General features: G+C 52.6%; 8 protein-coding genes across 8 annotated transcripts; 5 read left to right on the forward strand and 3 right to left on the reverse strand.

Moving 5' to 3' along the window:
- Positions 1 to 248: 248 nt before the first annotated feature.
- Positions 249 to 1049, forward strand: AA0111_g1465 (hypothetical protein; the record flags this gene model as incomplete). The annotated part of the gene is made up of 5 exons (XM_028647127.1): positions 249 to 469; positions 514 to 530; positions 577 to 722; positions 769 to 849; positions 918 to 1049. 5 exons carry the CDS (start codon positions 249 to 251, stop codon positions 1047 to 1049), a joined length of 597 nt encoding a protein of 198 aa, XP_028510736.1.
- Positions 1050 to 1494: 445 nt separating this feature from the next.
- AA0111_g1466 (hypothetical protein) lies at positions 1495 to 6716 on the forward strand (the record flags this gene model as incomplete). Its single annotated transcript, XM_028647128.1, has 3 exons — positions 1495 to 1651; positions 1704 to 6384; positions 6437 to 6716. The coding sequence occupies 3 exons, from the start codon at positions 1495 to 1497 to the stop codon at positions 6714 to 6716; spliced, it is 5118 nt and encodes a 1705-aa protein (XP_028510735.1).
- A 1585-nt stretch (positions 6717 to 8301) lies between these two features.
- On the forward strand, positions 8302 to 8964 carry AA0111_g1467 (hypothetical protein; the record flags this gene model as incomplete). Its single annotated transcript, XM_028647129.1, has 1 exon — positions 8302 to 8964. The coding sequence occupies one exon, from the start codon at positions 8302 to 8304 to the stop codon at positions 8962 to 8964; it is 663 nt and encodes a 220-aa protein (XP_028510734.1).
- Positions 8965 to 9879: 915 nt separating this feature from the next.
- On the forward strand, positions 9880 to 10876 carry AA0111_g1468 (60S ribosomal protein; the record flags this gene model as incomplete). The annotated part of the gene is made up of 5 exons (XM_028647130.1): positions 9880 to 9981; positions 10051 to 10111; positions 10171 to 10265; positions 10321 to 10626; positions 10676 to 10876. The coding sequence occupies 5 exons, from the start codon at positions 9880 to 9882 to the stop codon at positions 10874 to 10876; spliced, it is 765 nt and encodes a 254-aa protein (XP_028510733.1).
- A 275-nt stretch (positions 10877 to 11151) lies between these two features.
- On the reverse strand, positions 11152 to 13864 carry AA0111_g1469 (hypothetical protein; the record flags this gene model as incomplete). Its single annotated transcript, XM_028647131.1, has 2 exons — positions 11152 to 11826; positions 11891 to 13864. The coding sequence occupies 2 exons, from the start codon at positions 13862 to 13864 to the stop codon at positions 11152 to 11154; spliced, it is 2649 nt and encodes an 882-aa protein (XP_028510732.1).
- A 541-nt stretch (positions 13865 to 14405) lies between these two features.
- Positions 14406 to 15910, reverse strand: AA0111_g1470 (putative magnesium transporter; the record flags this gene model as incomplete). The annotated part of the gene is made up of 5 exons (XM_028647133.1): positions 14406 to 14955; positions 15009 to 15300; positions 15361 to 15612; positions 15662 to 15822; positions 15897 to 15910. 5 exons carry the CDS (start codon positions 15908 to 15910, stop codon positions 14406 to 14408), a joined length of 1269 nt encoding a protein of 422 aa, XP_028510422.1.
- Positions 15911 to 17481: 1571 nt separating this feature from the next.
- Positions 17482 to 20160, reverse strand: AA0111_g1471 (hypothetical protein; the record flags this gene model as incomplete). The annotated part of the gene is made up of 1 exon (XM_028647134.1): positions 17482 to 20160. One exon carries the CDS (start codon positions 20158 to 20160, stop codon positions 17482 to 17484), a length of 2679 nt encoding a protein of 892 aa, XP_028510423.1.
- Positions 20161 to 20992: 832 nt separating this feature from the next.
- On the forward strand, positions 20993 to 22703 carry AA0111_g1472 (Coatomer subunit delta; the record flags this gene model as incomplete). Its single annotated transcript, XM_028647135.1, has 3 exons — positions 20993 to 20995; positions 21062 to 22558; positions 22614 to 22703. 3 exons carry the CDS (start codon positions 20993 to 20995, stop codon positions 22701 to 22703), a joined length of 1590 nt encoding a protein of 529 aa, XP_028510424.1.
- Positions 22704 to 23217: the final 514 nt, after the last annotated feature.

The raw sequence follows: 23217 nt of genomic DNA on the forward strand, positions 1-23217 counted from the left end.
GGAATCGATTCTTTGATGGAATGCTCTGTTCACGCCCCCTTCCACTCCATGCCATGTAATTTACCGAATTCGATAAATTTGTGGCCATGCTTTCTAAAAAGCGACGTGGTTACGACGTTGGTGCTGTAGCATGACATGCTGTCGTGTGCAAGCGTCCGTAAACAGTTTAGCCGCTTGACTGGTGAGCTCCACTCATCCCAATGACTGCCTAACGAACAAGACCAAACTTGGAAAGTGAAAAGCACAAAATGCTGTCGATATTGCGAAAAGCGCGTCTCAAGGACAAGGAGATGCGCATTCTTATGCTGTGCGTATCTATTTCAAGATTGTTTTCCATACCAAAAGCTCACCGCGTCAGTGGTCTTGACAATGCAGGAAAGACGACTATAGTGAAAAAGATCATGAACGAAGATGTAAACAGCGTCAGTCCTACACTCGGTTTTATCATCAAGACGATTGAGTATGATGGGTATGTACAATGGCCCAGCCTGCGGAACGAAACTAACGGGAAAGATACAAACTGAATATATGTAATGCAACTGCATGTCTCCGGAGAATGCTGTACTGACAAAGCAGGGGATGTCGGCGGCCAGAAGACGTTGCGCACGTACTGGAAGAACTATTTCGAGAAAACAGACACGCTCATCTGGGTTGTTGATGCAACCGACCGCGAGCGAATAGACGATTGTCGGAACGAGTTGGCGGGGTTGCTGCTGGAAGAGGTTCGCACAAGCATGATCCCTCCTGATGATCGACTAACAAGAGCAGCGCCTTTCCGGAGCAAGCCTGCTAGTTTTCAAAAACAAGAGCGACGTTCCCGGATCCATGACGGAAGACGAGATTTGTGAGGTGGGTTGAAGACGGCTTACGAACATGTTGAGCTTGGTTGGCGGGCCAATGCTAACGGTGGCGTACAGGGACTGCGACTCGACGCCATCAAGACACACAAATGGCACGTTATGACCTGCAGTGCCATGACGGGAATGAACCTGCAGGAAGGTCTTGAGTGGGTGGTACAGGATGCAAAGGCTCGACTCTTCCTGTATTGAAGAGTGTCGGCATGCATCGGGGTTGCAAGGGGCAAGGCAGCCCAAAGGCTCGATGCGGGTAGTGCAACGGTAGTCGAATGACAAGTTCCAACCGCCCAATTGTGGAGCTGGCGTCAACTGGCCGCAGCTGGAACGCTGATAGCATAAACAAACAGCCATCGAGGCCATCTTCACGACCTGCATCCTACTTTCTCTCTGCCACTCTCTTCGCCATTCGCTCGTTTGATGCCGTCTGCCCGCCAGCCTTGCGTCTACATCCCGTCTGAAACACATGCGAGCACTTGCAGCCAAGAATGACATAACCGAGTCGAAGCAAATTAACGACCGTCTAGCTCAAGATCCGTCTGGGATTCATTTCACTGCCGAGCATCTTCAACCCTTGCGCATAACTCCCGTAGCGCACATTGGCCTGTGATTGCCTAGCTTTCTCATCGCCCACACCACCATGTCGTCGGAGGACAGTAAGGAAATCGATCCCTCCGAGTTCGTGCAGCGGATTCAACGGTTAGGCGACCAACGAGACCGCGAGGATGCCGAGCGCGTCAAGAAGCTCGAGGAGGAGCTGATACAAGGACGCAGCGAGCGACTAGCGCGGAGAGCAGGTTTGTTTTTGAATCCGTTAGACTCGTTCACGACTGATGTTTTCCCAAACAGAGCGAGCCCGTTCAATCTCCCCCGACAAGCCATATACTCCCCAATCACCGCGCTCTGCCACTGCCACTCCCCGAATGGTACAGGAAAAGGCTGCTAGCACGCCCACACCTACCATGAGCCCTCCCGCTCAAGACACGGGACGCGACGAATCGCTGCAGCGCCTCACGAGCTCTCCCACGACGGCGACCCTCGAGGACACAGAACCCAAGAAACCGGCTACCAGCGCGGCAGCATTGGGTCGCTCAGGCACATTATCGTGGAACCAGAGGCCCAAGTCGGGCAGCATACGCCGACCTCTGTCAGTCGCCTCACGCTCGCCCGAACGAGCTTCTGACAGCAACACACCCGAACCACCGTCCTCGCCCGAGGCCAACCCGTCCCGAAGCTCCATTGCCGCATCGTTAGGCGCCAAGGATCCAAACTTCTTCCGGCAATCAGCAGAGGGCGGAAGGGGGTCGGCGGCTTTCAGGAAAAACCAGGATGATGCCGCTTCAGAGACAGGTTCAGTGTCGGGCAGGCGGCAACTGCCAGGCATGTCACGCGAGTCTACTGTAGAGCCCGAGATGAGTAGTCCGCCTACAGAAGGCATACGCTCCAGCTCGCCCGGCTCTCGGGCTGGCTCCGTGCGAGGCAGCGCCACGATGAGCAACCGTTTCTCCTCCAACACATCCGTCTCTGGTGGCGATGCAGAGTCTCTCGCCAAAGGACGGTCGCACCTTCCAACACTCGACTCCCAAAAGTTCGCCCCGCCTTCCGAACAAGACTCGTCGATCGATGGTGGAGACAGCGAACGTGCCGCACGCGCCCTCGCCATGTCACCAACCCAAGGGAGAATCTCGCCCGAACGGGAGCGATCAGCGTCGCCTACCAAGGGCATGGGCGGCTTCGTGCAAAGTGCCATGCTCAAGCGAAGCGATAGCGTAAGCAAGAGGTGGAGCACGCAGACACCGCCAGTTCTGAGCAGGCAAAACTCAACCCTGAGCAACCGTGGGAGCGTTTATGGCTCAATCTCCGGCCTTGAGCGACCTAACTTGACTAGAGACAACTCCATCGAGCCTTCCTCCTCGCGTCCGGCCTCCAGCTACAGCAATGCGACCATAACCGGGGCCGACAAGGACAGCGCAACCAAAGACGAGTTCGTCAAGCCTGCCCTGCCTCACCGTCATAGCAGAGCCAAGTCTGTTGCGTCGACCTTTAGCGACAAAGACGCACTGCAAGACGATTTCTCACCCCCGAGCCCCTCGAAGCGGTGGAGCCCTACAAAGTCGACCTGGCTCGAGAGCGCGCTGAGCAGGCCAGAGTCGCCCAAGCCGAAGCAATCGGCACCAGCGCAACCCGCGTGGATGGCAGAAATCAATCGCATCAAGCAACAGCGTAGCAGTGTGGACCTAGGCAAGGGTAGCTCGTTCGGAGAGCCGACTGGGTCGGGTCGCACGTCGCCTATAAAAGACATACAATTGAAACCTGTAGGCCTCCGCAGGCCCGAGTCTCCCAAGAAAGAAGAGTCTGCAGAGCCCAAGAAGATGGAGACTGTCAAAGAAGCGTCGCCGAGTCCTACACCTGCATTGGCACCAAAGCCCTTGTTCACCAAAAAAGAAGAACACAAGCCCGCAGCCGAGACATCACCGAGGGCGACTGAGCCTGAAGCTGCAAAAGACACCCTCGAGCAGGCTGCTACCGAAGCAACTGCTCCTGTCTCTACCAAGTCAGCATCACCACCACCACCACCACCACCAGCTGAACAACCACCGACACCAGTAGAATCCAAACCAGTAGCGTCACGATTCAACCAGGACACTGGACGTGGTCTCCCAGCTTCGAAGCCGAAAACACCACCTAAGAAAGATTTCCGCGCTGGATTGAAGCCGCGCCGGCCACCTCCTGATAATTCAAAGAAGGAGGGAGAGGTCAACGAATTACAGAACGTGTTTGGCAGATTAAGGAAGGCTGAGACCAAGAACTATGTTGCGCCAGATGTGCTCAAGGAGAACATTACACGAGGCAAAGGCGCTCTTAACATAACCGGTGGCCCAAAGCCTACAGTTCGAAAAGATGAGTTCAGGGAGAGCCTCATCAAGAGGAAATCTACCATATTTGACAAGGCTCAAGAAGAGGGCTCAGCGCTGAAGAGATCGGACAGTGCATCCAAACCATCCCCTCCGACGCCAGAGGCTATTGCAAAGAAGAAGGTCTTAAACCGAGCAGATAGTGACCCGAAAGCTGCTGCACCGAAAGAACCAGAGCCCATTCCGGAAGCTCTGATGAGGAGGAAGAGTTTAGCGGCGAACAGGCCTGTCATTAACGACAAGCCAGCACAACCCGCACCCGCCTCCACGACAAAAGAGCCAGCAATGTCTGGCAAGCTCGCGGGTCGATTCAACCCTGCTCTAGCTGGTATGCTCGCTCGAGGCCCACCTCCTCTTGCGATGAACAAGTCTACATCAAGTGCTGAGGTAGACGTGTCTCCTACCAGGTCTGCGCAGGAAGAGAAGACGGGACCTGCTCCAGAGCTGCAACACATGACTAAGGGTCGTGCTCGCGGACCGAAGCGAGGGGCACCCGCCTCGAAACCCACCACTGCCGAACCGGAGAAGACTCAAGAGAAGGCTCAAGAGAAGGTACCTACTGCTACCGTTGCTCCCTCGGCCAAACCAGAGCATGTCCTTCCTAGCTCTGAGCCTTCCAAGACTAACGGAAAACCAGAGGAGCGACCAGTAGCCAGGACGCCAGCCAGACAGTCTTCGACTGATAAGCCTGCTACCCCAGCCAAATCAGCGCGCATCTCTTCCGGAGCCTTCGCCAAAGCGTCACCCCCAGAGCCTCCCAAGAAGTCAGAGTCCTCGGAACTAGATCGAACGGTTTCTGATCCGCAGGTCTTGCCCAAGCCTTCGCCTCGACCGGAGTCTATCAGCTCACCGAAGCCTTCCTCGCCAGGAATACCCAAGAAGCCAACGTCTCTGGAGTTCGAAAGACGAGTCTCGGGGTCATACAATACGCCGCAGAAGTCACCTTTGCCCAAGCAAACTGAATCACCAAAGCCGGCCTCACCCACGTCTTCCCCAGCCACACCTCATTCTCGATTCTCGCGTCCTTTACCAACGTTGCCTAGCAAGCCAGTAGCAGAGAGTCCCAGGTCGACACCACTTCGGGAGATTTCAACACCCAATGTGGAGATCTCGCCGGCGAAGGATGAGCCTTCGCCTGAGAAGACTACGTTCTCATCAGTCAAGAGCGCTACCACACTATGGGGCAGGTCCTCAGCTTCTTCGTCGCCCGCTCCACCACGAGTCAGGTCTCCGATCAAACTCCCTACACAAGCAGACGAACAAGCTGCAATGAAGGACGCCGGCTTGATTCGCTCATCGGGGTCAGGCACCAAGGCTCTGCCCGATCCGCCGCAATCAAACTCACAATCACCGACTGAATCCAAGCCTCTGCCACCGAAGCCAAAACCTGTCGGGCTAGGCTTCAGCTTAGGAAGCTTGGGTGGGTTCGTCGCGTCTCGATCACGAGAATCCAGTCCTCAACCACCCAAAAACGCACCTATGTCACCGCCGGGAAGCGCAAATAGACCATTCTCTGAGCCTTCCATTGTGTCACCGACTCTCCCAAAACACGATGGGATGTTCGCAGACTTCTTCGATGAAGCCCCTGTGACTGAAGGCCAGCTGCCCGACAACATCGATACTATGTACACACTAAAATCTCCGCCGCTTGACCTAGGTCCATCTGGAAAGATACGTACGTTGCGCAAGCAGATCCAAGAAGTAACTGGCGATGGTAGACTCACAGCTGTGCCTGTTCAAGAAGAGCATATCCTGTTCCAGGATTCAATGTATCTGTGCACGCACGTCTATGATGACGCAAGGGGTGTTAGGCATACTAATGTCTACTTGTGGGCTGGCAATGGTGTAGCAGAGCCTACGCTTGAAGATGTACAACTCTTCGCAAAGAACCATGCACGTCAAAATCAAGGCACGCTTCTAGTCATACGTCAAGGTCAAGAGACACCCAACTTCTTCGAAGCCCTGGGCGGTATTGTCATCACAAGACGTGGTGCAAAGCCAGCGGCGAAGGAATTCATGCTCTGTGGTCGCCGCCATCTTGGACACCTTGCTTTTGACGAAGTCGATTTCTCACTCAAGAGCCTATGCTCCGCCTTCCCCTACCTTGTCTCCACTTCGGCTGCCAAGGTGTTTCTTTGGAAGGGCCGCGGCTGTTCTGCTGAGGAGCTATCTGGTGCACGTCTTATGGGCATGGACCTCGCGCCTACTGGTGACTACAACGAGATTGATGAAGGCGCCGAACCTCCAAGCTTCCTCAACAACACATTCCCTCCCCCTCAAGTCCCAGCAAAGGGACCCGCCATTCCCCGCTCAGCAGACCATTGGCGCTACAAGGCCACATCCGACAAGTACCGCGTACGTCTCTACAAGATCGAACAAACGACTGGCCAGCCGGCAGGATGGGGCCAAGCACTCCAGGTGAGCAGCTCCTTTTTCGCACCGCTGCTGCGAAGACCATCTTGGAACGCTGCTGAACAGAGGCCACAGACGCCGCTTACGCCCAAGACGCCGCAAGGTGCTGTCAAGACCGAAGTCAAAGAAATTATGCCCTTCTCTCAGAGGGATCTGGAGCCGGAGAACGTATATGTACTTGACGCGTTCTTCGAGATGTACATGTGAGTTATCTCGTTACTGCATTCTAAGATACAGTTCACTAATGGCTCGCAGAATTGTTGGTCCTTTGTCTCGCACACAAGCGCCTGCATTCTCCACTGCCCTAATGTTCGCGCAAGCCTACGGTATGCTCGCTGTGTCAGAGGAAGACCGTCCATTCATGCCCGTTACTACGGTTGTACTAGAAGGTGTACCTCGCGACATGAAGGTCCTTTTCCGTCACTGGGATGACAAGCTCATTCCTGCAGCTGGCTTGATGAGTGGTAAACTTGGCCGAGGCAAGAGTTTGAGGATCGTTGGCTTGGAGAAAGCTATCGAGGCTACGCGAAGATAGATGATAGACGCATGGGTCGGGTCGTTTTGCTATGCTGTCATGAGCGTTTTTGAGGACAAGCGACATACCTGCGCTTTCTGTTCGCTGTACATACCTTATACTTGCATTATATCTGGCGGTGGGTGCATCGGGCTTGCACATCGGCGTCACGGCGCCATTACGGACCGGCCTCAAGAGTTAGGCTATTGAACCCGGATTTTTGCTCACGCGGAATTGCTATGATCATACCGCTTAAACTCGTGCCTTGTCGTCATGTGCTCTTCATCTCACTGACAGTGGCGTAGTCTATGGAAGATTTCGTCATTCTAGACCATTTTGTGGATGTTAAGTCCAGAACATCATCGGAGATGAAAGGATGTTTCTGAGACGGACACGCCATGTTTCAGTTGTACCGATGCGTTCACCCGCACCACTGTATCCTTCTCGCTCTCTCTGACCGGCTGTCCTGGTTACACCCCGCGGACTATTATCTGGGTTCTTCGGCTGTTAACGAGATGATGCATGCTGTTGTTTCACGCGTTCTACCGTGATGTTATTACCGGCAGAAGAGCAGATGTGACACTGGTGTATAACGTCATGATTTGTGGTGCTGTCTCATGCGCAGACTGTGCCTAAGAAACAAGACGGGATAGGCGATTCATGCCTTGAGGCTTGTTTCATAGTGGGTCGCATAATTACTTTCTATTTTGGTGTCAAGGTCGTAATAGAAGGCGTTTGAACCTTGAAGGTACAACGAAGGAGTCAGATAGGTATCAACAGACGTGCAAAGAAAGTACCTCATTGCGTACCTACCTGGGTACTGACCGAACACCGTTCATGTCATCCAAACTTTCTTCCCATCAACCTTTCGCATCCTCCCGCCGGCACCTTCTTCGGCTTCTCTAGTGGCCGCCCTGACGCGCCTTGCCCAAAGGGCTATCGGAAGACGCCACGTCAAGATTTGCCTCGAAGGGGTAAGCACAGGTACACATGACCCATCTCCCCCTCTTCTACACCGCATGTACAGTAGAAAAAAAACTACAGCAATGCTGTGGTAACAGAACGCGTCAATGCTTCCCATAATAGCCGGCGGTATGTTGGCTCGCATAGCAGGAAGGTCAAGGGTATCCAAGCCTCTCCAAGCTTTTGCCGAGGGGAATAAGCACGACGATCCATGCATCGTGGTGCATGAATGGTAGGCTTCCCCACAGAACACTTTATGTATCTACCGTAGCTTGACGGAGCTTAATTAATCGGGGGTACTGCTCATTTGCGCTACTGGTGGAATTCGTCTGAGGATCTAAGATGTCCAGGGTCCGTCCGAATGAGGGACTGCTCATCCCCGGGGCGCGGGAACATCGTTCACATCTGGATAGGCACAGGGGAACAGTGGCGAGGCTTCGGTGATAGACCTTGAAACAATCGCAATATGTTTGGTGCCATGTGTTTACAGCCTTTTAACCGTTCTGTTGTATATAGACCAAGGGCTTGGAAGGACGAATAAGCTCACCACCAAGCTTCTCATCTCATCTACACAAGCATCCTTCACTTCCATTCTCTTCTCTTACCAATTGACGTTCTTTCCAACAACTCAACTTTCCTCAAAATGGTTGCCTTCAGCTCTCTCGTCCTCGGCCTCAGCGCCATCGCCGGCTCTGCCTACGCCGCACCCACTGCCGATGTCCCTGACTTCGAGCTTGGAAGCAAGGCTCTTGCCACCCGCCAAGACTACAACCAGAACTACAAGACCTCCGGCAACGTTCAGTTCTCCCCCACCAACAACGGTTACTCAGTCAACTTCTCCAACGCCGGCGACTTCGTCGTAGGAAAGGGCTGGACCAAGGGCACAACCCGCAAGATCAACTTCCAGGGTTCCACCTCCCCCTCGGCAGGAACCGTCCTTGTCTCCGTCTACGGATGGACTACCGGTCCCTTGATCGAGTACTACATCCAGGAGTACACCTCCAACGGCGCCGGTTCCGCCCAGGGCACCAAGATGGGCCAGGTCACTTGCGACGGCTCCGTCTACGACATCTGGAAGCACACCCAGGTCAACCAGCCTTCCATCCAGGGAACTACCACCTTCACCCAGTACATCAGCAACCGTGTTAACAAGAGGCCCGGCAGCGGCACTGTTACCACCAAGTGCCACTTCGACGCTTGGGCCAAGCTCGGCATGAACTTGGGTCAGCACAACTACCAGACTCTTGCTACCGAAGGCTGGGGTAACGCCGCTGGAAAGTCCCAGTACACCATCACTGGCTCATAGATTCTCGACTATGAGACAAGGCACTGAGTGCCGATAACAAGGAGACTGGCTATTGGCGCAACGCAGTGGTTGAGTTGAGGAGGAAGATGTTTGGCTGTTGGTGGCTTTCTTGTTGTAGATTCTTGGTTCTGTTCGTTCCTTTCGATTTCGATTCTCTTTGGGGTCTTGACATACCCCTTGCATGTACATATTGCACTTTTACATATAAACAACTATCCTGGTTCTGTTGTCCTGAGGACACACAGCAAAACAACTTTCCGTTGCTACATGTGACTTGATGTTTGATTCGAGGGGCGAGACGAAGTGACTTTTGAATTCCTGGGAGACGAAGAGACTTGAGCTAAACAGGGACAGGATAGAGGAAACTGGCTTCCGAACGAGAAGTTTGATGGTGGTTGAGTCTATCGAGAAATTGTTTGTTGCAGAGAAGAGTAGAACTGAAAGTGAGTGTAAGGGTGGAGTAGCTACAATCTGAACAGTTCATACGGGTGCGGGCATGAGGATATACAGAACTGAGATGATGCATATGGTTCCATTACAACAGACAATCATGGATACGGTGGCAGATGTAAATATTTCTTCTGCATGCGCAACGTGCTAACCGGGTAGTCCAAGGAGAGAACGAAGGAACGAAAGCTGGCGCAGCGTGCTGAGAAACAATCTAGAGAATATGGAAACGAAACATGTATAGAATCTTGCTTTGAGACGTTTGCGCACATGTGGGAAAAAGAAGACTTTTGCGATGATGCTGACGACGGCCTTGTTGCTCTGTCGCTCCTAAGCTGGAGGCTCTTACGCTAGTGCGCAAACGGCTAGCCCCACACACGTTCGAAATTGTGTCTCGCTAAGCGACTGACCATATTCCTCTCTGTGAACTCCAACGACCGACAACCAACTCACATCAACACCGTCGTCATGGGTAGGGTCATTCGCAACCAACGTAAGGGTCGCGGCTCTATCTTCACGGCCAACACCCGCCTGAACAAGAACCCCGCCCAGTTCCGCACGCTCGACTTCGTACGTTCGCCGCCCGCACAATTCGCGAAATTTGGAAACATATTGGGAACAGAGGGCTAATGGGTGCAGGCTGAGCGCAATGGATACATCCGGGGTGTCGTAAAGGAGATTGTCCACGACTCTGGTCGTGGTGAGTACCCAGTGCGAGAATTGGACTTTGGGGCCATTTTCTAACCATTTCGTCCACAGGCGCTCCTCTCGCCAGGGTCACCTTCCGCAACCCCTACAAGTTCAAGCACAACACCGAGACCTTCATCGCCAACGAGGGCATGTACACTGGCCAGGTTAGTTGGCGCATTCTGGGCTGCTGGAAATGGGATAACATCTAACATGGCAAAGTTCATCTACGCCGGAAAGAACGCTGCGCTCACCATCGGCAACGTCCTCCCCCTCGCTTCCGTCCCTGAAGGTACCGTTCTCACCAACGTCGAGGACAAGAACGGTGACCGTGGTGCGCTCGGCCGTACCTCCGGTAACTACGTTACCGTCATCGGCCACAACCCTGATGAGGGCAAGACCCGTGTCAAGCTCCCATCTGGTGCCAAGAAGGTCCTCCCCAGCTCGTGCCGTGGTATGGTCGGTATCGTCGCTGGTGGTGGCCGCACAGACAAGCCTCTCATGAAGGCGTCGCGTGCCAAGCACAAGGTATGCATAATCACGGTCTGCTCAGAAGAGCATCGCTAACACACGACAGTTCGCTGCCAAGCGCAACAGCTGGCCCAGGACTCGTGGTGTTGCCATGAACCCCGTCGACCATCCTCACGGTGGTGGTAACCACCAGCATATCGGTAAAGCCTCGACCATCTCCCGGTACGCCACCCAGGGTCAAAAGGCCGGTCTCATTGCCGCGCGGAGGACAGGTCTGCTCCGTGGTACCCAGAAGACAAAGGACTAGAGTGGTGCTTTGTGATCTGGTGGCGTTGGTCTACGATAGGAACGACAAAGATGCGGTCGGTTATTCTCTCCATACCTCTACATGCGGGTGGCCGGGCGTTATAACGAAATGGAAACTTCTCGGCAAGCTAGGCTTTCTTCTACTATGGCTTGCATGCATGATAGGTCCTTTAGGGAATGTGATTCCGAAAAATGTATCTGATCTGAACTTCCGACGTTTGCCTCTGATTGTTCCTGTGCTGTCATGGTTTTTTTGTTATTACATGTCGAGACCATCTATGCCCCACCCATACTGACATCACCATCTCCATCTTCCGCTTCACTGTCACTCCCATTCCAACTAGCATCATCCCTGCCATCCCTGTCCTTTTTCATCCTAAAGTCCATGTCCAGCACTCTGTAATGCTTCCTGTCGCTACCCAACACTACAATCACCCTCCTGCCTTTCCTGCCATTGACTTCTAACCTCAACGGTGTGAACCGGCCTTCAAAGACATGTCTCGTATGTCTTTCGATCGTCTCGCGCGTTATCGCTATGTTGTTGCGCGACAGTGAAGGCGGTGATGTGCCCTGCGGAAGGAGATGCTGTTGTACCGATGCGTGTGGAAGTGGTGTGTAAGTGACGATGGGATGCTCGTGAGACATGCTATTGACGCCAAGTGTGTAAGGTAGAGAAACGATGACGTTCGACATCGTTTTATCTTCCAACGGAACTTGCAGGAGGATAAGAAGGGAAGAGTCGTCTGCGAATTTGGCGTCTAGGACCTTGGCGTCTTTGGTAGACATAGAAGCAGACGAGAAGTCAAGAGTGGAGATGGCGTAGGCTGATATGTCCTTACGTACATTGGATATACTTTGCGTATCGGATAAGCGGTGGACATGCAGTGTGGTAGGTGATGACAGGGATGAGAGTGCAACATATGTGCTCATGCTATCTGAGGACGTTGACGGCTTAAAATGGTAGGTCAGCATCCGCGAATTTTCAATGATTTTCAAACAGGGAAGAAGGGCTTACCTCAAACACCATCCTCATGTCGAGTGTACTTATCTCATCTGTCTCTCCAAGATTTTCAAGAACAACACCAGAGTTCATCTGTATGTTCGCTTCCTGCCATCTACTAATCTGCTTCAGCAGGCCCATTACCCCTGTACTCAGGTGCCCAAGAACATGTTCTAAACACAATGCCTCCTCTTTGAACGTCGCACCTTCCTTCAGTAATTCAACGGCTTTTTTCGTATCTTCGTAGCTCGCCGCTTCTCTCCCCTTAGCCTTTGGATCCAATTGCACCTCGGGCCTAAAGAACGGCGTAACGTCAGACTTGGTAAGTCCATACTGGATATACGCCAAAACCTGTGAAACGTCAACACCTGGATCGCGCTGTTCCATCTCAGCCCTGGACTGCGATTCCAGCTCTGTAGCCTCAAAGTCAATCGTGAACCTTAGCCATTTACTGAAGTTGTGGAACTGTCTCTTCTCTTCTGATGCATACAACATAGCCGTATGTGCGAGGAGGCGCATATTCTTCAACGTCTCCAACAACGCAGAGAATTCGCTCATTGGCCCACTGAAGATCCATTCTTGATCGTGGAATTGTGCAAGGCCGCGCAGACGCGAGATAACGATAGAACAACGATCGAGTGCGGGGATGAGATTCTCATGCAGAAGCGCCAGAAGCGTCGTGAAAGATGTCGTAACAGTAGTGTCCCAACGCTTATGTCCTGCTTCTGCGAGTTCATCGACGAGCCATTCTTTGAGGACTGGGTTGCAGTTTCCTGTGCATGCAGTGTGAAACAGGTTGGTGACGAGGTCGCCGAGTTCTTTCTCCTCGAGTGTTTCGCTAATGTTCATCATGAATTTGCGAGGGAGGTCTTGAGCGTGCTTGAAGAAGGCACGGATGCGTTGAAGGGTCTGCGTGATGTATAGCAGGAGATTTTGGAGCTGTGAAGTCTTTGCCGCGATCAGATGAAGGTAGATACCTGCTAAGGGAATAAAGTTCAATGTTAGCGGAACGTAGACTATGCTCTTCTTTTGGGGCGAGGTAGCGGATGTTGTTTGCATGAGGAGGCTATGCGTGCAACTGTACGGGTGGCTTGTATGAAGTAACGGTGTGCTCGAAATGTCCCAAGCTCTGGGTAGCTGGACGTTTACTGTTTCGAGCGAGTCGTAAATAGAAGGATGGACAGTCCCGCGGTCGGTCAGTCGAATGAACATATCGACGGAATTGTGATCTTTCAGGTGATGCGAGTGCAGGAGTGAGTCTGCCTCAGCCTGCGAACTAAACGCTCCGGAGTCCGCTTGTGAGATGCGCATAAATGGTAACGCTGGTGGTAAGGGTATTGCAGGAAGTTTAGGTAGCAGCGCCTCAATATCCACCATAGCAAGCTGATCCGGTAAATCGGGCGCAATATCCAACGTCTGGAAGTCTGGCTGTCGCTGCAGGAAGTCCTCTAATGTGGTATCGTCCTTGAATGCATCCCATTCCTCAGTTGTAGGATCGCCAAAGACGTTAGTCTTAGCAGGTGCACTGCTGTTTGCCTTCTTCGGTTTCAACCCTGTTCGCTTCTTCACAGTCTCGACGTTGATGAAATTTAGACCCCAACCAATACACCTTACTCTGACCGGAGCATCATCGTCCGCCATGCTACCACCAGCTCCTCCAACCTCTGGCAACATGACGTCTTTGTGCGTGACCTTGCCCGTCTCAGCACTAACCAAGTCCGTGCTCCCGTCACTCCAACTGACAGCGATGCTCTTGCCATTAAACTCCCATTGTAGCGCTTCGACGTGCAAATCCTCGTTCTTTCTCTTCAGCCCAAATGCTCTCTGACCGTTGATTCGGTAGACATCGAGATTCTCCTCATCGGTAACTAAGGCTATGAGGTCCATGGTTGGGCAGTACGAAATGAGATGTGGGTGTATGGGATGCAGCAGAATCTTCTCTGCTTGCTGCAGCAACTGTCGGCCATGGCCCGAGTCTGTTTTCGCCATGATTGCCGTTCCTTGACCCCAAAGATCGCTGTTGAGGATGCCAGTTTATGTGTTTGAGCGGGTGAGTTGTTTGTGCACATATCAAAGTCGCGTTCTAAGCCAGATCTGCCTAGCGCGTTCACGCGTTATCACGTTGCTCAACATCACACGCAGTTACGAACGCCGCGTGGAAGTGTTAGCATGCTACGTTCGAATCAGCAAAATCAATGAGACCACACGAACTACGTGTCACGTTTTCATGTCGATGTCGTTGACAAAGAAAAATTGCAATTCGAGTGCTCTAGAAAGAATACCAGTCCTTCTTCCGTGCCTTCTGGGTATACATATCATGCTATCATAGTACAAGTACAAGTGGCCGGCACCCTAATCCTAGGCGCCGATCCCACTACCCTAAATCCCCATGCCACAAACGCCGCGGTGCAATACAATTCAAGCTCTACAAACCAGTTATATCCTCGCTATAAGGATTGACCCTGGTCCTGAGAGAAGTCAGACAGGCAAAAGCCTGTACGAATCGATGGTCATCATCTGATTGCCTGGTCTATCGGACTGACGAATTCCTCTTCGGCTGTACTGATTCTTTGTGGACTCGCCCTCTGCCTGCACCGCTTAGTCTTCCGTTCAACCGCGCTTCCTCATCGAAGCTCGCCCGCTTGGTATTCTGGCCGCTTTCCAGCTCATCGTCGCTATCAGCCAGATCGCCAAGCTCGAATTGGTTCTCCACATCGTAGTCGTGCATAAGCGCGCCTCGATCACCTGCATCGGCGTAGCTAGATCTGCCGTCGCGAATGACACCCACCGATTGTCGCTCAAAAAGCTCCTCGCTGCGCCGCGCCTGCATACTGCGTCTTGTGGGAAAGCCAGAAATGGCATCTGAAGGCGGGCCGTCGGTGAAACGCGAGCCGAATGCTTTGTTGCCGTTGGGGTCTTCGCGCGAGAGGTTCAAGAGATATACGCCCGAGAAGATGATGAGGAAACCGCAGAGCAGGGAGATGGTGTTAACTGCGGATGTAGTGTTGAAGCCTTGGAAGAGGAGGCAAGAAGCGACGAGGGTACAGGTCGTGAACATGACGTAGTAGAGGGGGTTGACACTGAAAGCAAAAGTTAGCAGTTGTTGGTGGGCACCTAGGCGTCCTGAACATACATGTTTGTCGAGAATTGGCTCAGGGCCTTGTTGAAGTAGTTCATCTGCGTGAGAATGCAGCCGACGACCAGGATTACGAAGACGTATGTCGAAGGGTGTGTAAACTGGTTGTTTCCAGCAAATGTCATCTTCAGGGCAATACCGAAGGCCTTGATAAACATGATGGAGACGGAGCCGGCTGTCGAACAAATGGAGAGGTAAATGAGCGGGTTCTTGCGACCGTATTTGGGCGCAATCTTGTATATCATGAAGATGCAGAAGACGACACAGAAAGCGCAGTAGAAGAGGAAACCTAGATGACTTTGTCAGTCTCGGGCACGACTTCGACTACAGAAGCTCGCGTAGAACGTACCTGGCTGGAGCGCGAGATTCAAGATCTCTTCGACGGACTCGACCTCTTTGTCTGGCGGCGCATGCAGTACGATGATGACGGATCCGATGAGACATATCGCGCAGCCGATCTTGCCTAGTAGGCCCAATTGTTCGTCCAGGAAGTATGAACCAAGCACGGCACCGATGAGGACTGAAAGCGCTCCTAGAGGCGTCACCAAAATGGCAGGCGCAAAAGCATAGGCCGCGAAGTTGAAAATCTCGCCGAGGACCACTGTATGCCATCAGTCATGCGCTCAGCATAGTCTTGCATGTGCACTCACTTGTTGTTATGCCGGCCCACCACACGGGGTTCTGTAGGTATCCAAAGCCGTCTCCATTGAAGCCCTGCTTCTCCATCGAGGCATTGAGGCCCTTCTTTGTAATGACAAAACTCGCTCCAATCGCCAGTGACGAGCTCACGGCCAGCATGAGACCAACATATCTGTCCTTATCGTCAGTCGTCAGGTTCCGCGTGCAGTGACAGCATGCAGCATGCCGTCGCTTGGCGCAACGTACTTGTCTTCGACCATGTTGGCTGTGTGTATAGGTCTATGCGACCCGTCTTAGTTGTTTGCGGCCAGGTAATGGCAATGTGCGTGTCGCTGTGAATGTGCGCGGGCGATGGCAACGGTCGTGGGTGGTGTGAAGCTAGTGCGTGACTGTTGACGTTGGCGCTGGCTTGCGCGGACTGGGGGTTATCGATAGCGTGGCCTGCACAAGGAAGGAAGGAGCGAAGATGCGCAAGCGCCGTGTTTACTGAATGACTGACTGACTGACTGACTGACTGCGATGGACGATAGATGGGATATAGTAAGCAGCTGCGATGGGAGATGCAACAGGATAGGTTGTAGGTTGGGGATGCTTGCGCAAGAAGCGATTCGCGTTTCACCAAACGCTGTTCCTGTGCCGGGCCAAGGATCAAGTGACTGACTGCAACGAAAGGTGGGTAGACCAAAGATGAGGAGAGCAAGCGAGCGCGGGGAACCTCGTGACAACAGCACGATTCAGTAAGATCAAATAACAGCGGTAGCGAGTGTTGTGATTCAACAAGATGGCAAGGTAATTCAACTACATGTGCGATCATCTATCGATAAACCGTTCGTTTCCCAACAGGGTGGCGTGCCGCGTCGGTCTCGCCAGTGCCAGGCCACATCCCAAGGTTTCACGGCCGGGCTGCGGCTTTCGTCTTACGCAGGGGTTCCTTTTTTAGCTTCCCCTGTCCCCGTCCTCGACGCCTCACATACGCTAGGGTTAGAGCTGCCGATCACTTCGTCAGACAAAGACGCGGCATTCCATCCTGCAATATCTAACCGCAAATATCAACCTCTATCTTGTCTTGGCCTTGCCCGTCCCGACTTCTGCAAGCTAGACGTATCGAGAAGAGCCCTATTCCGTGTCAACTATTCCGTGTCAAGGTTGGCCCAGTAGTCTCTTCTCCAGCTGCGCCTCGTAACGATCTGCTTAGTGCAACCAAAATAGCATGCCTCGTAACCTCTTCCCCACAACATCAAATCCAAACCCCGTCACTGTCCCTCCGCTATTGGCCTCAAACGAGCCACTGTTGCGTCGTTCTACTTATACATCGTCACGTAAGGCTGGCGGGTCCTCCCAACCGGGGTATACCCGAACGTCGTTGTTTACGAGAAACTTTTCGATTGACTCTTCCGTTGAGAGTTGATCGTGCTTCGAGTCCCTCCAGTATATGCTGAAACTGAACTCAAAGCACTGGGTATATGGCTCGGAACACGTTAAAATTACACCTTTCCCACCACCTGATCCTCAATCCATTTCAAGACGTATTATCCTGACCTCCGCGTACTCCAAAGATTTGACCAGAAGAAGAAAGCAACGCTGAATGTGGCCCCTGCTGTAGTGGCAGGGTGTAACAAAAAGAAACCGCGTATAAATACGCTCTCCCTTACCTTTTTGGGGCCATGTTTCTTGGCAAGATTCGGTATTCGGCGGCGCGCGCTGCATGGTCGGACCTGGTGTTAGTATACATCATATTAGTTCAAGGGCGTAGTGAATCGAACAAAAGGCGCACGAGAGACTGCTTGTTAGTAGAGTTGAAGAACCCGTAGACTCGGAGGACGGTGGGCCTTCACACTCTGGTGCGCTTGGCGTCTGGAACAAAATAGTCAGCGTCTGAGTTCCGCTTGCGTGTGGGAGAAATGAGCATACCTATCGAGTCAGATGCATTATCCTCTCCATGTCCAGCCTCGTCAATAGATCGCTTCTGTCCCTGAGGGGACACTTCTTGGGCATTGCTAGACGAGGCCGTCGCAGGATCTGCAGCCGAAGACGTTGCGTACGAAGTTTGTCCAGCCACACCGTCCTCTCCATCTTGGGTATCGGCGTGATCATGTGCATTGGCTGTCTTCTCCGAATCCTCTTGGGCCAGTTCCTGGTCGGCGTCCCACTCAGGGTTATTTTCCAGATCCAGGAAGTCGTCCGTACCAGTCAGATCGTTACCGTCCGCTGTCTCGGCACCGGCAGCGTTGAATTCATCTCCGTTCATGAAACCCAACTCTGGCTGGTCGTCAAAGTCTTGATATTCATGGTTGGCGAAATCTTGGTTAATGTCGCCATCATATGCATCTGCAGCATATTCATCTGTTCCATCTACGTGAAAGTCCTGGAATACGTCATGTTCGTCGTCGATTTGAACACCATCCTGGTACAATGGATCATTGCCTTCGGTTTTGTCGTTTTCCAGTTCGACGTGAGACTCCTCATTAAGTGCCTCGTCGTTCTCGCTGGCCTTGTCATCGTGGCTGTTGGAGCCTGCGACGGATCCATGTTCATCTGCGTCGACAGACTCGTCGCCTTGGAGCGTCACAGATGAGGGCGAGAGTTCAGTAGCGGGTGCTCCTCCAGCTTCCTTGGTATCTACAGCAGGCTCGTCTTCTTCGTCGCTGTAGTCGACAAAGTCTTCTTGCTCCTGCAAGCGGCGAGCCTCTGCCTCAGCATCAGTCTCCTCGCTCAGTTTTGGACTTTCCTGATGGGGTTGGTCTACTACTCCCTGAGAATTTGCGAAAATGTCAATAGGATTAGCAGCTTGCAGATTGTGATCTTCCTCAGTAGTCGGTTCCTCCTCGTGAGGTGAATGTTGCACTTCAGCCTCTTCCTCTTTGGTGTGCTTGACGCTCTCCTCCTCATAAGCACTCGGCTCACGATTATTTTCATTATGTTCGAGCTCGTGGGAAGAATCATGCTCGGCTGGAGTGTGTTCGTCCTCATGCACCTTTACTCCCTCATCCTCCCCTTCATCCTCTCTCTTATCATCTCTGGTCTCTTGGTTGCTCTTTTCTTCGTTTTGACCACCCTCGTCATCAAGTTCTCGCAGCTGCGCTTCTCCATTTACAAACTCTGGCGCCTCGGGGTTTTCTTGCTCTACTTGCTGCTCATCGTATTCTTGCTCTTGTTCCTGGGTGCCCCACTCAGTGGGCTCATCGCTCGAAGCACCACCAATCATGCCAGCGAAATGTGTCTCACCAGCTACCACAGCAGCCTCGAAAACAGAATAGCCGCTTCCTTGATCGGCATATTTTGCAATGTCTGCGAGTAAAGTAGCGAAGCGCGGTCGAAACATCAGGGAGATATAGAACGAGTCTGGCACGTCATTACCATCGTGTGCATGTAATGCATGGTAGTATCCTACGAGACGTTCAAGTGAAACAGCTACGGATGCTGTGTTATCCTCGAAGATCTCTAAGTTTTGTAGATGCTCAAATTTGAAACCAAGTTCTGTCTCTCCTGACACATCTTCACCGAGGGATAGACGGCATGCCTGGAAAAGATCTGACAAGCTAGCTTTTGCAAGCGAGATGTCTTGGATGAGCCACTCTCCACTGTTATCGTAGTCGTGTTGTTTGAACAGCCACATCTCTTCGCCTTGGTAGTTCACAGTAACAGAGGGGATTTCAAACGACTCTGGGTCTTGGTGCTCGTTGCCTTCAGTAGAGGCTTCTTGATCATAGCTTTGATGCGCCGAATCATGGTTCTGTGTCTCATTGTCTGCGTGTTCTCCTTGGCCTGGCAGCATCACACCGCCGTCGTCATCGCCGTCATCATTCCGGACACCTTCTTCATCGTCATCCTTGACAGATTGTGAGAGGGGCGAGTGTGCACGTTCGTCTGCCGCTAGACCGTCTGAGCTGTGATCAGCTAGATTCCGAGCTTCCAAGAGTGGACTGGGCGACTTGTTGTTTGCAGGCATCGAGAGCAAAGCTTGCAAGTCAGCGGGTATCTCGTCTTGTTGTTCAGTGATATCCTTAGTCTGTTCGTCTTGAGCTTCAGAATGGTAGCTTTCTTGTCGCAGCCATGGTGAACGGAGCTCAGGGTTGTGGTAGTCTTCGCCCTCCTCTTCGGAATAGTCGATAAGATCTTCATCTTGATTCGACGCATCGGTCTGGATCGGTGGAAGGTTGGCTGGGTTAGGCGGAGAGTTGACCGGTACAGGCTGTGAGGTGAGTGGCTCTGGCTGATCAACGACTATGACGCCGTCATCCTCCTGGTAGCTATAATCCTCCTCAATTACATCCTCTTGGTCAACCATGAAGTCATCTTGCTCGCCATGTGCATTTTCCGCATCTAGGCCGTTGGCCGAGGCTGCATCATTCATAGACATCTCGTCATCCTGTGTGTGGGAAGGCGGGGGGTCGAGATCCAACTCGATGTCACCATCATTGAAGTCGAGGCCGCCATCATCGGAATGCAGATCCATGTCGTCGACAGTCGACAGTTCAAGGCCTGGTACAGTATGCGCTGCGGCGGCCATGATTTGCGATCCGGTGCAAAGCAAGCGTTCGAGGGTGTTGATCTCCTGGTTTAGACGCGTAAAATAAAGGAGTGAGAGAAGCGCGTCACACGTTGGCGCGAGTCACTGGGTGGCGATGCAGCGAACTGTGGGTTGCAATCGGTGCACAAGGTTGTAAAAGAGCTAGAAGCGCATAGCGGCGTGATTCAGGCGGGTCTGGTATGGTGGAAGCCTGTTCGCGGTAAGGGTGAGGAGGTTTGTCTGGAAATTGGACGAAGGAAGCACGGTGGTGTTCGCGCTAGGATGGTAAAGTGCTTTGGCGGAAGCGGGCAAGTAGCAGAGGCCTGGGTGATCTCTACTTGTACTTGACAAAGATGAAACTCGCGGGTTTCGAGATGTGCTGTTCGTAAAAGCGCAACAAATGTACCTCGTAGAAGAGTAGAGCGATAAACAAGCTGCAAGCTGCAAGAGTCAACGGACGGTTCAAGGGAGGGGAAGCTGCTCCATGGAGGAATTGGCGCTAGGCAGATGCAAGCTGCACGTGACTATAGGTGTCCACTTCGGAACCTCCAGGTGTTGCGACTGGTGCAGCTGGGCGGGAACAGTTACTTGTCCAGCTTGAATTCTCCTTGTTGCATGCACTTCACCGCGTCTTCTTGTTCCCAGTGCCAGATCTCTCCCTCTGCCTTCTTTCCCACCAAGGACGCATTTGTGTTCCTGAGCAACTCCCCGTCGGAGAATATTCCCCACCACTTTCGACAACGCGGCCTCAAGCCCAGGACATTGTATACCAGGTCACGACACTCTAAACAGCACCGTGTACCCTAGTAGCCCCCATTGACGCCTAGAAACCATGGTATGAGACTGCAAGAGAGACAATTGCTCGCCCGTCCCTCCACCGACACCAAGCTGACGAAGCCAGGTGGTCCTCGCAGCTTCAATATGCACAAGAGGCGGCAAGGCGGTTGTCTCCCGCCAATTCCGTGAGATGCAGCGCTCACGCATCGAAGCCCTCCTCGCATCCTTCCCCAAGCTCGCCGATAGCGGAACCCAACACACGACGTGCGAACAGGACAATGTGCGCTACGTATACCAACCCCTCGACGAACTCTACATGGTCTTGATCACCAACTTGCAATCCAACATTCTGCAAGACATCAACACGTTGCACCTCTTTGCCCAGGTCGTCTCTTCGATATGCAAATCTCTCGACGAGCGCGAGATCCAGAAGAATGCCTTTGAGCTTCTGACAGCCTTTGACGAGATCGTCACGTTGGGATACAGGGAGAACCTGACCATGAGCCAGATCAAGACCTTCTTGGACATGGAATCGCATGAGGAACGTATCCAAGAAATCATCGCACGGAATAAGGAGCTCGAGGCTTCGGAAGAGCGCAAGCGCAGGGCCAAGCAGCTCGAGATGCAGAGGAAGGAGATGTCAAGATCGCAGCGAGCAGGTGGAGGTATGGGAGGCGGTATGGGCAGTGGTATGGGTAGCGGTATGGGCGGTCGCTCGCCTTCGTATCCCGCATTCACGCCCAGCGTACCCACGACCAATGTCGCGGATACGTACGACAGTTATGAGGCTGAGAAGAAGAAGGCTACTAGCAAGCCATTGGCTCTGGGCAAGAAGGGCATGCAGCTCGGCAAGAAGAACAAGACCAACAACATGTACGAGCAAGTCACTGGCGAACAGGCGCCGGCCGAGGAGGAACCCCTTGTTGCACCCAAGCCATCTGCCCCTGCCGCAGTCGCTCCAGCAAGCGCTCGCCAGTCCACCTCGACTGACCGCGAGGCCGTACACATCACGACCAACGAGACCATCTCCGCCCGGCTGGACCGCGAGGGTCTCCTCAAGTCCTTCGAAGTCAAGGGCGAGATGCAACTCAAGATTACCGACCCGTCCTTCACACAAGTCAAGCTCGACCTGGCTACTGGCGATACTCGCGGCGCACAGTTGATGACACATCCCAAGGTCGACAAGACCGTCTTCAGAAACGACAAGGTCATTCAGCTGGCCGATACAAGCAAGGGGTTCCCCTCCAACATGGGTATTGGCGTCATGAAGTGGAAGCTGGCACCACGGCCTGACGACATCTCCGACCCGCCCATTACCTTTCGCGTTTGGGTCGAGGACTCAGGCAACATGTACAACATCACCGTTGAGTACGAGCTCACTGGTGGTGACTCATTGAAGGATGTCACTGTCACTATTCCATACCAGACCGACGAGCCCAATGTTTCAAGTTTCGACGCTGTATACGAGGTCAGCGGCGATAGCATTGAGTGGAACATTGGTGCCGTAGACGAAGCGAATAGCTCTGGTAGCTTCGAATTTGAGGCACAAGCCGGCAGTGACTCAGAGTTCTTCCCCATGAACGTTCGATTCAGCAAGGCTACACCATTCGTGGATGTCGATGTAAGTTGTTTTCAATCATGCTCCACGAGACATCCGAAGCTAATGAACGCCACAGGTGTCTTCCGTAACTCTGCTTGCCATGGGTCAGGACATCAGCTTCTCCAAAGATGTCAAGTCTGTTGCCGAGAACTACATTATCTCATAAACATAATCGTGGTACGTAGAGTGGAGCTTAGATGTAGTCGTTCACAGAAAACGTTCAGGCCACCTTAACACAGAGGTCCACTCGTATAAAGGTATATTCAGATAGACAAAACTGAATGAGATGGATTACACCGATTTGTGCGTCTCACACCATGCATTTATCTTTGTGCTCACCCACCAATTTTGACTCAAACTTCGCCATGAACGAGACATTGCGGCGAATGAAATCGAATGCCGTGACTCATGTAAGTAGTTCTGTAATACTGCCATCTGAAAGCGACATGCTGCGAAAGCCGACTACTACATCATTGTCCAAAAAAACATGATTTTGAATCTACATGTTCACCTTGTCTCCGTATCTCATCCCTTCTCGTAGGATAGATGCTGTACAAAGATTTATGTCTTTGTGAGTATGTGGTATATAACGTACCCAGTCAATCTCACTCCTCCTATGCGCTGCTATGTCGTTGAATGTCGCGTCGTTGGTATCTGAAGCGGAAAGGAGAAGAAAAAAA

The sequence above is a fragment of the Alternaria arborescens genome (assembly GCF_004154835.1).
Source record: "Alternaria arborescens strain FERA 675 chromosome Unknown contig_3, whole genome shotgun sequence".
NCBI classification, from domain to species: Eukaryota; Fungi; Ascomycota; class Dothideomycetes; order Pleosporales; family Pleosporaceae; genus Alternaria; species Alternaria arborescens.